The sequence below is a fragment of the Athalia rosae genome, chromosome 1 (genome assembly GCF_917208135.1).
Source record: "Athalia rosae chromosome 1, iyAthRosa1.1, whole genome shotgun sequence".
Lineage (NCBI taxonomy): Eukaryota > Metazoa > Arthropoda > Insecta > Hymenoptera > Athaliidae > Athalia > Athalia rosae.
The window spans coordinates 15362312-15377073 of record NC_064026.1 but is presented as its reverse complement, the minus strand read 5'-3'; the positions used below and the strand labels follow the sequence as shown (position 1 = coordinate 15377073).

General features: G+C 47.1%; 1 protein-coding gene across 12 annotated transcripts; it reads left to right on the top strand.

Annotated features, from left to right (window-relative positions):
• The first annotated feature begins 317 nt into the window (after positions 1-317).
• Positions 318-14596, top strand: LOC105690665 (longitudinals lacking protein, isoforms H/M/V-like). 12 transcript variants are annotated; one of them, XM_048660071.1, is made up of 9 exons: positions 318-584; positions 1172-1368; positions 1453-1634; positions 1701-1953; positions 2024-2194; positions 2303-2434; positions 12250-12551; positions 12636-12986; positions 13086-14596. In XM_048660071.1, the coding sequence occupies exons 2-9, from the start codon at positions 1350-1352 to the stop codon at positions 13785-13787; spliced, it is 2112 nt and encodes a 703-aa protein (XP_048516028.1). In that variant the 5' UTR covers positions 318-584; positions 1172-1349; the 3' UTR covers positions 13788-14596. The 12 variants fall into 12 exon arrangements, with proteins under 12 accessions (XP_048516028.1, XP_048516027.1, XP_048516026.1 ...); XM_048660070.1 differs by having other exon boundaries at positions 318-751; positions 1198-1368; XM_048660069.1 differs by having other exon boundaries at positions 318-751.
• The last annotated feature ends 166 nt before the right edge of the window (positions 14597-14762 follow it).

Below are 14762 nucleotides of genomic sequence, written 5' to 3'. Positions count from 1 at the left end.
AAATTTGAACACTCGAAAATTTCATTCGATTGTCCATAGTTTCTTGTTTCCGAACAACAAAGCGAATGAAAGAGAAGCAAACAACAGCTATGCAAGAAGAGGAATCCCGCGACCGTCGATGAATCTTTTGTTTACCGCCGCTATTCCAGAGCGATGTGACGTCAATACGGCTGGAAATAACTCGTCAAAATTCACGAGAGACCTTTAAATACCGTCGAAAATATCCCGGGAAGCTGCCGGTGATACGGGCGGTCGGTTTTATCTTTTGTTTTCTTTTCCTTTGTTTTTTTTTCCCTCCAAATCTGGGAAGAAGTCCCGTTTATTCGTCCCTAAAAACGAAAGCTCCTCACCCCCCTCGGTAACCGCGGTGCCGTTTATTGATCGACGCGCGACGGTGCCATATTCGTGAAGTTCTTTTGTCACGTCGCCGTCTCCAGTCGCTGCGGCGAGTTGGCCATTTCGGTATCAGCCGCATCTGGCAGGTTCCATTTTCGAGCATCGGTGTCACGATCGTAAACACCGGGCACCGGGCACCCGGGCATTTAATTTCAGGCGGGCGAACGCAAGCCAGTGAAATAAAAGTGGTAAATCATCAATACCCCACAAATTTCCGTACGCGTACAATAACTTTTTATTGTCATTTGCGTCAAGTGAATTATCCGTATTGAAACTTATCAATTATTCATACTAACGCCGCTGTTGATCTCCTAAAAGATTTCAAATACCCGTACAGACATCTCGCCAGTTTGAGGTAAAAATTTACATGATACGATGTAATTCACCGCACACTTGACAACGCATCATCATTGCCGCGCGCATGTCATTAATTCCAGTTAGATTCGATCCTTTCCGCGATCAATTTTATAATCCGATTATCCGTTTTTAATTTTCTCCTTTTCTTTTCCTCTCCTTAACTTTTGTACGATAAGTACAACCGTTTCGTACGATCATCCCCCGTGATTTCCAAGTTTAAAAAACAAAAGGAAAAAAAAAAAAGAAAAAAATCATTTTGCGTATAATGTGCATTGCACGCAGAATCTTTGGGTTTCGGAAAACGTGATTATCTCGTCACCGTGCTCATTGCTATCATTTGCCACACACTGTGATCTTTTTTTTTTTTGTGCTTTTGTTTTTTTTTATCCCAACGTCCACATGGTGCTGCCTTCCGTAGCGTATAAGCGTACTATTTTTTGAAAGTACCGCGAGGATGCGTGGACCGTACACGTGGTATTCGAACGAATCGTTCAGTACGATTTAAGGAGGTCGTTGCGATTCCTATGAGCAAACGAATGAGAGCGTGAAAAAAATCCACAGAAAAAAAGGACGAACAAGAATTTCCTTTGTTACCGATGACGGATCAATTGTTACGTAAATTTTATCGGTTATTCATAATATTAGAGTCTAATCGGTGTGACCGACAGATTGACCTAATTTTTTGTTTGGCGTCCACAGCGAATCGGTGGGTGGAAGAAATCTTTTGCATCGTTACAACGGAATCAAGGACATCGATGTCGGGTGCCGAAGTACCGCACGCTGATCGGACTTCGCTCGTAAAAATGGAAGGATTTTTGAACGAGGACGATTCCAATGTGGCCGAGGTATACGGCGTCCCCTTGAACTCGATCGTCGTTCGTGTTCGTTTTTTTTGTTTGTTTTGTTTTGTTTTTTTTTTTTCTTTCACGTCGTTGTCGCATCTTCAGGTGGTCCTCTCGAACAAAGGTGGTCCCAAGGTGATTCACAGGGGTTTCATGTATACTCTGCACAAGAAACAGCCGAATAACATCCGCTGGAGATGCGTCGGTAGAACGTTGCACTGCCGAGGAAGTTTGATAACGACGGCCGACTGCAAGAAGCCTAGAATTCGGATGCAACACAATCATGATCCTGACTTCGTCGCGGCTGAACTGGCGAGAAAACGGTACATCGCTCTCGGACAACCGCCGGTGATTCTTGGTAATAAAAAAAAAAACAACAAACGACAAAAAACATTAAATTTCCAAAATCGATTCATTCCATTCGCCAGGAAATAAAAAGCAACGTATCCGCGTCGTTTCAGAAGACGAGCTCAGGTCCGGATCGACGAGATCGGGTAACGCGAAACGCGACGATTTCGTCTCATGGGCGAACTGGCCGGCTGATGATCCCCCGTCGTCCCAACATCGAGACACCCCGTCCCCGAGCTCTTGCCAAAAAGGTAGATAGATTTGTGTGACCGGGAAACGACTGGAGTTCACTCGAGAAGGGGACGCCTTTCGTTAGCTTATTTCTTCGCACCGTAACAGACATTCGTAAATTATTGCAGACGATGAGACGAAACGAGCGACGCGATCTTCGAGCGGGAACAGCGGCGAATTTGCCGCACCGCCAACCGAATGGCCGACCATCGCCCGGCAGGAGCCCCGACAGGAACAACTTTCACCTATTCCGACGGACGGTGAGTAGCGATTATCCGAATATTTCGACGATTCGAATGAAATTATTTACCCCCCCCCCCCCCCCCTCCCCCCCGAGCGATCGACGATTCGCGTTGTCCCCGGCATAGTTTTTTTTTTTTTGCTCCTCTTCCGGCGCCTGCGAATTATGCAACGCCAGTTGCACCGGCGGAAGACGTTCTCCGCCGCACGTTCGACGTAGATACGCGTGAAATACGTAGTGGCGCACTACTAACTAGCCCCGGACTCGAACCTCCACCGAATGCTATTCGTCGTAGCGGGCGACTACTTCCCGTTCACTTCGATAAGACGATTCCTGATTCGAAGCTCCCGCTCTACTTTTCGTCACGATTCGTTTTCATTCAACCGCAAGAGTGAGCGGAAAAAAAAATGGCGAATAATTTCGAATTGAAGACGAATGCGATTCTTCGTGCTCGCCGACGTGAAAGGGGGGGGAGAGAGGGGAAGTAAAAATATCGGTCGCGCCGTCGGATATCGATCGTCGAGCGTATTTCCGGGGAGGATTTGTTTATACCGATCGCAATGTATGTGGACGTAAATCGATCGCGACCAATGGACACGCCGGTGTCGCGAGACGTAACGATCTTCGTCCGGGGCGCGGGGTGTTCGTTCGTTAATAATTCTGCCGAGTCCACCAACCCCCCCTCCCCGCCCGCGCGCTAACGCGGACACGTGTGACGAGGTATCGTTTTTCGAAACAAACCCGCGGAATCGACGACGTCGGTTGGATCGTACGAAAAAGTACGTAGGTAGCGGTAGAGGACGTATACGGAATTACGTAATTGTCGAGTTCGCGGCGGCGTCGTACGCATTTTTCCGTCATACCCGCGGTACAACACGCTCGTGAATTTTAGCGCGTCGGTCGCCGTATGCGGGAAAAGCCGAAAGCGTTCACGCGGGAGCGGAGGAATGAATCGTCGTCGCGACGCTCGCCGTGCGCCCGCTTATTTTCCCTCGATTATTCCACCGGGCATCGGCGTCCGCGAACGCGGTGGCGAAAAAAAAATCGCTACACACTACGAGCAAATATTACGTAATACGCGAGGTACAATACATTGTAACACGTTAATCGATGGCCCCAGCGGTACGACGTTTAGGCAACGTAATCAGGTCGGACAGTAGAGCGCACATATGATACAGATAATGCGTTGACGACCGGCGCCGTCGCACATGCGCGTCCCGACGCCCCTCGGCCACCGATTTCGATTTTAGTCATTCCTGGGTTCGGGGGGGATCGTTACCACCGAAGCACGGTGCAAAGCACATCGGCCATTTTCTAAGCTCTTCCTGGACGATCTCACGCGTATTTTTTTGACACCGCGATTCGGATCGTTAATTATTTTTAATTTTTTAATTTTTTTTTCCACACGACTCGTACCGACGTTTCCGACCAACCACCGTAAAAATCGACGCCGAAGGAAACGTGATAATAATAACGGTGACAACGAGGAGAAGAGTACGGACGAATCCGGGAAATTCAACGTAGATTTTTCGTAAGCTCCGCGCGACGGGTGAACGCGAGGAGCGAAATAAAGAAAAGAATTTTCTTTAAAAAAAAAATATATAAAAAACATAAAGGAACGTCACAGTGTCCGATTCTACGCGCGGTCGTGATTGTGATTCGACGCCGAGTTAATTCGAGTGACTTTCAGTGCGTGTTATCGAATTTTTTTTTTCTTCCTTTTTTTTTTTTTTTTTTATTTTATTTAAAAAAAAAAAAAAACTTCACCGTCCCACCGAACGTACACACGCGTATATTAATAGTTTTACTCGACGTCGGCGGCTAACGAAACTTTCACGACAGATCGAACGTTTTTTTGAAAAATAATCTTCTTCGGTTGATTCGGCTACCCCCTTCCCTCGACCGTGTATCTCATTAAAGTACGATACCACGTTAATATTGAGCTTTGACTCTAAACCAGCAAAATTTTAGCCTTTATTTTCGCCGTAGACGCGATACCGAGTGCGCGAAATCTCGTTTATAATACAGAGGGTTTCTTCTGCCTTGTACGTATATATACGTATGCATACACTGGTAAATAAATATAGGTATTGTTTATACATGTACACCATTTGCACGTATATATGTATATATATATATATATATTATCACACCGCGTCAGGGCGAGATAATAATTCCTTTTTATAGACCGAACGTCGTTGCAGGGAATCGTGATTCCGCTCTTACAGAAACACGCATCCGTTTTCAAAAACAAAACCAACGACGAGAATTATATTCGCCGCATAATTCCGGATTCTATTCATTCGATCGTCGGAAAAACCGTGGAACTTTTAACGATTTTCACCTGCCCCGTTCCACCCCGATATTATCCAACGAACGCCGTTCGCTGACGACAAAAAAGAAAAAAAAAAAAAAAACAAACAAAAAACCTCCTCCTCGATTACCGGCCGAACATCGCGTATTTCGCGAGCCCCCTCCCCCCCCCCCAAAAAAATCGTACGCCCTTGCGACGCCGGAGAGCGCGGCGCGGCGCGGTGCACGCGTCGCGCTTCGTCGTTCGACGACGTCGTTTTCGTTTTCGACGTCGCCGCGACCGTCGGAGCGAATTTTTCTTCTTTTTTTTCTCTTTTACCTTGCCGACCCTACGCGCCTGCATCCGACGGGATCGATCGATTGCGCGTTCATTTCTACCCCCCCTCCCCCTCCCCCCCGATCATTGCCGAGCGCGCCGATTTCACCGCCGCCGTTCATTTTTCACCGCCCGCGTCACCGACGATCAATTATTTTTTCCCGTCTCTTTCCTCTCCCTCTCCCTCCCCTCACCCCCCTCCCTACCCTCGCCAACGGTAAAAATTACCCCCGTGACTATCCGCGCGCGATATCGATTACGCAACGTTTTCTCGTTTTTTTTCCCCCCGCGATTCGAATATTTCGAGTCAAAAAATAACCGTCGCATTTGAAACGGGGGGGGGGAAACGTTGCTGCAGCGGTCCGTCTCACTTCAATCGACTTCCCTCGAATCGTATGTACGTCCGTCGCTAATCGAAACGATTCACGTTGCCCTACGTTCGCCGGCACGTCGTTCTGTTTCACGTATCGTAGATTACAACTTATCAATGGTCGTGCGTGTACGAGCATGGTGGCCGTAATAATCGTCTCGACGAGTCACGTGGCCGTTTGATAAGAGGGCTCGACTGACGGGGCGAATAACGGATCTGGAATTCGAGACGGTCGAAAACTGGGAGGGAGAAAAATAACCGTCACGATCGCGGTGTATAGGATATTCGGGGAAATCCGATGAAACTAATTAACCAGAGACGAGTAAAAGTGAGACAAATAAATGGGGAAATTTATTGAGAAAAAAAGATGAAGGTCCGGAGCCGCGACCGTCGGATTTATGAGGTGGTCCGTCGACCGAGCGCTGAAAATAAAATTTCTAAATTCCAAATCCTATAGGCCGCTACGACACGTGGAGGGCCTCACGTGTTACCTCGTCATTCTCGTTACGTTTCAAGATAAATTTCGCAATTGTTTCTCGTCCCTTGTTTCGGCAATAAAAAATTTTTTTTCACGAACCATTCGAAACCGAGAAAACGACTCCGCGACGACGTTTCGCTTTGACGATTATTCGCAGGCGAACAGCCGACGGTTTTTTCGTAAAACTGACGTCTTCCAGCTATAGCTTTCGGTTCAAGCGTCGTAAATTAGAGAAAAATAAATCAAACTAGGGCCAATTCAATGAGCCCGCACGATCTTTGTAAAAATTTCGAGTATATCGCAACGCGCCTATTCGTACGCTATACATATAAATATACATATATACACATGTGTACGACACGAGGGAACGTTTGTCCTTCGAGGACACGACCCGTCCCGAAATAATCCACCAGGGGGACAGGGACACAATAGATCGGACTTGCCGCCGTTCTTGTTAAGGCGAATCCTTTTCCCCACTTCGGGTTCCTAGGGAGCTGCTATACCTGGAACGTTCGCGTGCGTTTCGTACTTGGTTAGGTCGACCTGGTGAGGTGTTCGGTCAACGTTTCTTTCGGTATTACACGTACGGTCGATCCGCGGCAACGGAATAGGTTGACAAAGTACAAACGCGCGCGGTAAGCGGTGGGATTATAGGTTTTTTCACCGGGTTCGAAACAACGGTGAAAAAATTCGTTCGCCGTTTGTTTGTCTGATTTTTGGCACCGCGCGTAGTTCTCGCGTGTGGTTTTCTAACAGGTGATGAATTCTAGCCGTCCGAATACCGTTGATCGTCGACGATATCGAGGATTCGTCCCGCCGTTGGACACGCGATACCGAAAATTCACGCGTGTCTTCGAAGCACGTTGAAAACTGTGCGTGCGCGCGTGCGTGCGTGCTTGTGTGTGTGTGAAAAAAACGTTGAATTGAAAACTAAAAAAAAAAACAAACGTGAAATCGAACGAGAAAGTGCGTGATATTTCGAAGTTGGCGCGCTTCGCGTGAACGTGGGGAACTAGAAGAGAGAAGAATAAAGAGCGCGGACTAACGGGGCGAGGAGGGGGAAACGGAGGAGCGGCCGGGAGCTGGAAAGAAGGGCGTCAAAATTTCCGGGGCACGTAAGATTCTGCACAAGGGGGCTGTGAGGAGCGTCATGAAACAGGAACCGAAGAGCGAGGAGGAATGCCTGGTAGACGTAACACCGACATCTTACACGACGACGTCATCCGGTCATCACTCCGCCGGTAACAGGGTGAGATCGCATTCGCGGAGTTTGAGAGCGATGGCTAATCCGAGTGCCGTTTGGGCCCATTTCGACCTGTGCTCCAACGACCCCCTCAGAGCGCAGTGCCGTATCTGCGGTTCGGTTGTCGTCAGGGGGGGTACCAACCCCAGACAGTGTGGAACTACGAATTTGCATCGGCACTTGCGCGTCCACCACGGCGGCAGACTCATCGGCAGACGTTACCACGGTAATCACATTCAACGTCGTATAATATTGTTATTATCGCCGTAATTGTTATCATTATCGACACTTCTCTCGATCGCCGTCGTCGTTTTTTACTACTTTCCTCGTCGAAACTATGCGTTCGATGACGAGGAAAGATGCGATCTTTGTTTTTGTTTTTTTTTTCTTTTTTCTTCTTTTTTTCGGAATTTTGGAAGATCTGTGAAATTCACCGATCACTCCACGAACGTGTGACCAACGCTGCGGCGTTGCGTCCGCGGAACGGTACCCCATATGCGCGTACGACGACGAAAACAGCTGTTACGAATGAGACAGACCTTCGTAGGCCGGATAAGGCGAGTTTTTTTTTTTTTTTGTTTTTGTTTCTTCTCTTCAATTCGTGTCAACTGGTCTACGCTCCTGTTATACGGCGAGAAGTCTGACGACACTCCGCCGACTGGTATTAAACGTCGTTTTTATCATCTGACGTTATATACCCACGTCGTAGATGAGAATCGATTATGGTGAGAGAGAAAGAGAGATAGAGAGAGGGAGGGAGGGAGGAAAAAAGCGACCTTTTACGATCGATTACGATCACCTTTTTTTTTTTTGTTTTTTTTTTTTCTTCGTTATTTGCCTTCTGTTAACTCGATAAACGCTCTTCATTTTTATCGCGCCGAGAATACCGCAGCTTATCGTACAGACGTATCAATATTCATACAATAATTACATGTGAATAATTAAAGGTATAGTGCGATCGAACGAACGCTGTACTACACCGAATCAAATGCACGGTCTCTTTAACGTACATCGTATACCTACGTCATTTTGTCACGTACACTCGTAGTTATATGTATACATATGTATACGGACTTTTTCGCCCCGCGTCACTTCCAAGGGCTGTGAGGTCATCTCCACTCGCAGGGTCAAGAGCTCGTCCGAAAGACCTAAATATACATTGATTACTTCTTACCCGTTTGTTTATCCAAAAAATGTGGTTGGAAAATTTTTTATTCCCGTCAAAATAAATAAGGGAGAAAAATAAACGTCCGCGATATATTTACAGAATTTCGAAGGGTAATTTTTCAATTCCGCGGTGCATTTTTTTTTTTTGTTATTGTTTTTGTTTTTACCTACTGGTACACGACAGACGTACTTAATTTTTTATACTATTTTCATCCCCTCGACGAATTTGGAGGGAAAAGAATATATGTACGTGTCGCGTTCGCGTCCCTTCCTCGCCTCGATGATGCAGGGGACTCCTTTTCAACCGCGGTTCGTCGATATCCGATGATTCGGATTTTTTATTTCCATCAGCCAGAAGTGGAGAGAGAAAATGAGAAGATTTACGAAATGGGACGTACGCCCTATGGATCGAAAATGTACGAATACGTCGCGATTGCACGGTTATACGTATATGTATAATAACTATGTATGTATACAATGTATACAACGTACGTACAACGTATGCGCTTGGTTGTCACTTTGTGTCTTGCCAGATTCAATTTTTCGGACCAATCGTACTTTTTACGCTCATGCGTCGTACGCGGCCGAAGAGGGCGATGTTTGTTTTTTTTGTCCCTTTCTTTCAGGTCGCCAATTGGCCGGATGAACAAACCGCGATACTCATACTATACGTACCGCGTCTATGCTGGAAATGTTTTTAATTCAAACGATGATTCACTTCATGTATATATATATATGTGTACTTACTCCGCGCCGGTCCAACCGCTGTACGATCTACGTACGCGCATTGGACGAAAATTATGTGCAGGATCGTGAAAAAAGTAACCTTTATTCAACGGCGAGAAGAGAGGGAGAGGAAATCCCGAAAATACTTTGCGCTATATGTGTTCAGAACACCGCCTAATCCGTATCGTCCGATGGAGAATGCTAATTGCAACAACAACAACAACAACAACAACAACGAGAACAACAATAATAGTAATAATAATTCGCAGACATCAAAGATGGCGGTATAAAGGGGGAGGGCTCGCGGGACCGGCGAAACTTTGAGGGGTGTAAAGAAGTAGAAGGGGGATGGCCTGGGGGTGGTTGGTTTTTCGCTTCTTTTGATCAATAATTTAAAAAATGTATAAATTAGCGAGGCTTTAGCCGGTGGGGGGGGGGGGGGGGGGGGGTGGGTTTCAGCACCCCTAGATTTCCCCTATCTCGGTTTTTTTGCGGCATCGTAGGCGCCGCGCGACCCGTTCGGCTACCGGGGAGGGGAAGTTTGAAAATTTAATTATTCCCAACGAACCGAAGGGCGGTGCCTCCACTCGAAATTACTCGTTCATTTCATATTGCAGCATTATGAATATGCGCTGGAAGCCGCGTATTCTCCTCTCCCCGCTTTATCGGATTTCGTTGTATATAACGTGTATGTACATGTAAAACACTACGACGCTAAAAAATATATTGACGAAGCTCCTCTCGCTACCACGGGGATGCGAATACCTACATCTATATAGATATATATTTATGTATATATAGATATATATATTTGTATATTTTTTACCCTCGGTGCGCCTCCGCGGCTCGAACGCCCTGGAAAAAAAGAGGATTTCCCGCATTTTTCTTTCCCTCAAATTCTCGACGCACCCTGATCATTTCGTTATATTTTTCGCCCCCGACTAACTAAGGGTGGTACGAATCCTCGTTCATTTTCTTAAGAAATTGAAAATACGTCTCGACGGAGAAATTTCCAACTATACGATAACCATGGGAATCGAAACCGTGAAATAATTATTAATAAAGAAAGAAAATAAAGGGGGGGGTGTCTCCGAATAAAGGGCATTTATGTATCGCTCGATAATTATACTCCGGACGAACGGGGGGGACGTATGCGACGTAGTACCTGATACCGGAGATACAAATAATAACAAGCTACGTTGATCTCGACGAAAATTTTCGCGGGGGTCCGCAGGTAGGGGGGGGGGGGGAAAAATTGAGGGGATCGAAAGTTAAATACGAGAAACGTATCGGGGTGGAATATATTACAGATATACGTATACTCGCTGAACAAAACGTTTGTGCTCACGTTATTTGTCGCGTGTACGGAGATACGGACGGGGTGTGATCGTGGCGCGGCGGGAGGGGGGGGGAGGGGGGGGGGGGGTTTGTTGTATTCGAACGTGCGCAGTGCAGCGAACCCCCGGCGTCGCGTCGTCGTTTCCTTCTGGATCTTTTTAGTTTGCTGCCGCAGTCGGTGTAGCAGCACACGGCGGTTGGGATTTGAAAAGATAGTCGGCGCCAAGTAGTGCGACTCCACGGGTTTGACGTACGCGGGTGCGGGGAAATAATATAAGCTCCTTCCTTCTTAACCACTGGTCGCGGGGGATAGCGATAATACGTTTCAACGCCAGTCGGCGAAACCCGCCACGCGTTACCCCGATTTTTCGAATTCTCGTTACTCCGTTTCGTTCCGATTACTGATTTTCATTATTATTATTACCCCGAACGTGCGCCCAGCGGCTACGTCGCGTCTTTCCGATAAGGGCATCATGGAAAGGTATAACGCATCGTCGTCCTGGAGGTGTCTCGGTTCCATTGATTTTATTGTTAGCCAATTTTTCAGTTTACACCGAAATTTTACACCCCCACCGCCTGAAACGAATTTTTCTTTTTTTTTTTTCTCCTACACTCGACCCGACGACGCGCGACTAACGATTCGATGAAATTTAGTTTATTGTACTACGTTGGAATGACGTACGGGATTATTATCTGTACATACGACACATTGGAATAGATATAACGCAGGTGTTTGCCCTGCGTGCCTCTCAAAATAACCGCGTATACCCATGTACAGTGATAATTATCAACGAGCGCATAGGAGGGAAAAACGAGAATTTTTTTTTCGCTTCAACGTCCTCGCCGGGAGCTCGATTACTCTCGTCGATCAATTCGAATTCAACGCTAGGATCTGAAGGAAAAAAAATAAATAAATAAAAAAAAAACATAGTCGCCCCCGGAATTTCGATTTTGCCCCCACAGGTAGTTTTTGACGAAATTTTCTTCCCATCGTTGGATCATGGGTACGGAATCGCGGTAGCGTAAAAAACACCGAGAATATTCCCAACCTCGGACCGATATTGTTATTCCGTCGATTTTTCAAGTACATATTAAATTTTCGAAACGAATTGCGCAGCTTGTTGGCGTTGTCCTTGCTACGCGGCGGTGACCTTGGCCCTCCGGGAGGAATGAACGTAGGATTACCGATGAACAACGTGAATCGCATTCGCGGGGCGGAGGGACTGTCGAATCTCAAGTCAATGATACAAAGGTATCCGGCTAACGTTAAGCAGAGAAAAGTGAATTTTTCCGTTCGGGAGGTAGAAACTTTGCTGGCCATGGTGCGGCAATATCGGGACGCTATACTGATGAGCGTTGCCAACGGACGTGGGTGGCTCCAGGCCTGGCAATCCGTCGCGAAAGCCGTCTCCGCGGCGGAAGGCGTTGAGAGGAGCGAGTCGGATTGTAGAAAGAAATGGACCTACTTGAAGTGGGAGGCGAGACACACGAGCAAACCCGGCAGAACACCCACGTCCAGAGCGGTGTTGGACATTCTTTTGAACAAAGATTACGCCGCGGAGAATCGATTCGCACCGATGAGGCCGGAACACCGTTCCGCGGTGTCCGCCGTCGACGACGAAAAGTCGACGGGCGTTCCGCCGAATAACTGCGAATCTTCGCTCAGCGACGGTAATAACACGACGTTCACGCCGATAGTATGGGGAGGCATCCCGCAACCGGATACCGAAAATCGTAAGGAATTTACCCGTAACCTGCACGGGGATCTATTAACGGTGGAATGGCCCGTCGCCGAATCGACGCTGGGCCGCGTCCCCCCGTGGCTACCGTCGACTAAAATCAAGACCCGCCCGATGAATTTCGTGTCGTTGTTCTTCTTTCAGTAATACCCACGGTGTCGCAGACGAATTCAGCCGGCAAAGGTATACGGATAGGGCAGTCGCTCATCAGGCCCAGGACCATCGTACCCTCGTCGTCCCTTCAGTCCCAGCAAATGCAGCAACACCATCAGACGCACACGCAGAATCAACATCATCAGCAGCAGCAGCAGCAACCGAAGACCCTGGTTTTGAAGGCGATCCCGTTGAAGGTGAAACATGTCTCGCCGACCACCATAAAAATGGCGCGACGTCAGACGTCCGCCGAAATTCCGAAGAATCCGGCACCCGCGCAGCAGCCGACAGAGGTGAGGAAAATTTGACCGTCGGGCCGTAGGGCCGATCGGATTTTCGAAAGTGAGAATTTTTGTCGAATTTTCTTTTTCTATCAGGTCTGTTTGCGGTGGAACAGCTATCACAGTAACATGCAGAACAGTTTCCCGTCGTTGCTGGACTCCGAGGAATTCGTCGACGTTACCCTGGCCTGCGAGGGCCGTTCTCTCAAGTGCCACAAAATGATACTATCCTCATGCAGCGATTATCTGGCAAATCTGTTGCGCGAGAATCCCTGCCAGCATCCGATCATCCTGATGAAAGATCTGAAATTCTGGGAGGTCGAAGCTCTTGTGAAATTCATGTACAGAGGGGAAGTGAACGTGGCGCACGACAAACTCCCCCAACTTCTGAACGCCGCTGAGGCGCTGCAGGTGAAAGGGCTGGCCGGTCCCAGCCCCTCGTCGCAGGTGAATATCCAGTTTCGGAGTCTGGTCTTCGCGCGTTTCGTAAACCGACTCATACGAATCGTTTCGATCGCTAATTATTTTGTCCTCAACTGTTCTCAGAATTCGAAGCCGCCGATGCTGATTCCTCAACCGAAGCCGTCTACGTCGCAGCCGGCTATCTCGCGATTGACCACCGAAGCCAAAGATTCCAAGCACCATTTTACCGGGGCGGCGAACGTCGCTACGCCCCCGAAACGCAGCCAGAAACGTCAACTCTCCGAATCTAACGAGAACCACAAACCGTTCACAAAAATTCGACTGCAACGCCCCGCCAGTCCGGTCTCACCGGTGGTCACGGTGAAACTCGAGCCTCTGGACATACCTCTGAGTCCTACGGAAATGTTCGCCGACGAGCGCGACAACCCCTCCTCATCTTCTACTCGGTACGGAAACCTTCCGAACGACTTCCGCGGCGAGGAGGGCTCCGAGGGGACCAGGGAGGTCAGCAGCACCGAGCGGGAGATAAACTTTTGCGAAATACCGGGACCGCCCGACCTCAACGACAGCGAGGAACAAATGGAATTCGTACCGACGGACTTTTTGGAACAGGAACAGGATATTTTGGACGAACAAGACGGTGACCACGAGGGGGAAGATTGCGAGGACATCGACGACGATGACATTGGCGAAGAATTGAACGAGTCGAACGACAAAGACGACATGCCGGGGCGAAGGAGTGGCGACGATAGGGACGAGGTGGACGACGAGGAGAACGACTGCGAATATTCGGAGAAACTCTCCGACGAGAATAACACGACGTAATCGCTTCGGCCGGCATTCTTGTTCGTAGTGATGCGGCGGGACGTGGGATTACGTTGTCGGAACTATGTGACGCAAACGAGACTGGATATGGGCGACCGCTTCACCGATCTACTCCGTACAATAGCTATACATAATATACGTTTGCAAATATTCATACAATCGTATTCCGACACCAAAAAGTATTTCGAATTTTTACACCGTTCGTTGCGTTTCTTTAACGTATTTCAATCCTTTATTAGTTTTTAATATGGGTTTTTTTTTGTTTTTTTTTTTTTTTTTTATCTCTCACGTTGTTTTATTGTTACAATAAAATCATCGTCGTCGTAGCGAAACCGATGCATTTATATAATTTTAGTCATAACGATAAGTGACGATTGTCGATCGAGTCATTATAATAGTCATTACGTAAAGAAAATTAGGAGATTGAGTGCGGAATCCAAAGCAGAATATAAGCCGTAATATTACCAGGTTTTATATCATTCTAATATTACGAATTAGCTGATAGTGTACATTATGGATTTAAGTAAACTAAGTTTAAATTATTAATTCTGTATGCACTTCCGATAAGGACCTAATCGTACGTACGCTAAACCGGTGCCGAAGTCAATACACTTAAGTTTTACAGATCGATAGCGTATAAACAAAATACACATACATTTAGGTTTACAGTGAAGTTCATAAAATACTTTCACACTCAAGCCTCTTATCGTGACAGGTATCGAGTTATTAATATAGAGTTAATATGTATATTGTACATCTTGAAGTATGTGGTATGAATTATAAAGAATAAACGAGAACTTCGTGCTGGATTCAAATTTTCCAACATTTATGAAATCCTCAATTTCCATAGGGTCGCATCAGATATACCACCCATCGCAAAATTGGTTGCCGAGAATTTTCAGAGCTTTTGACCATATTCGCGCGAGCCCGAAAGTCGCCGCCTTATAAATTGAATAATTAAAATAAATTGAAAAA

Excerpts from the sequence above, each read along its gene's own strand:
- LOC105690665 (XM_048660071.1), top strand. Across the intron at positions 2,195-2,302 it reads CCCGAGCTCTTGCCAAAAAG|ACGATGAGACGAAACGAGCG; the intron begins GTAGATAGATTT and ends AAATTATTGCAG. Across the intron at positions 12,987-13,085 it reads GTCCCAGCCCCTCGTCGCAG|AATTCGAAGCCGCCGATGCT; the intron begins GTGAATATCCAG and ends AACTGTTCTCAG.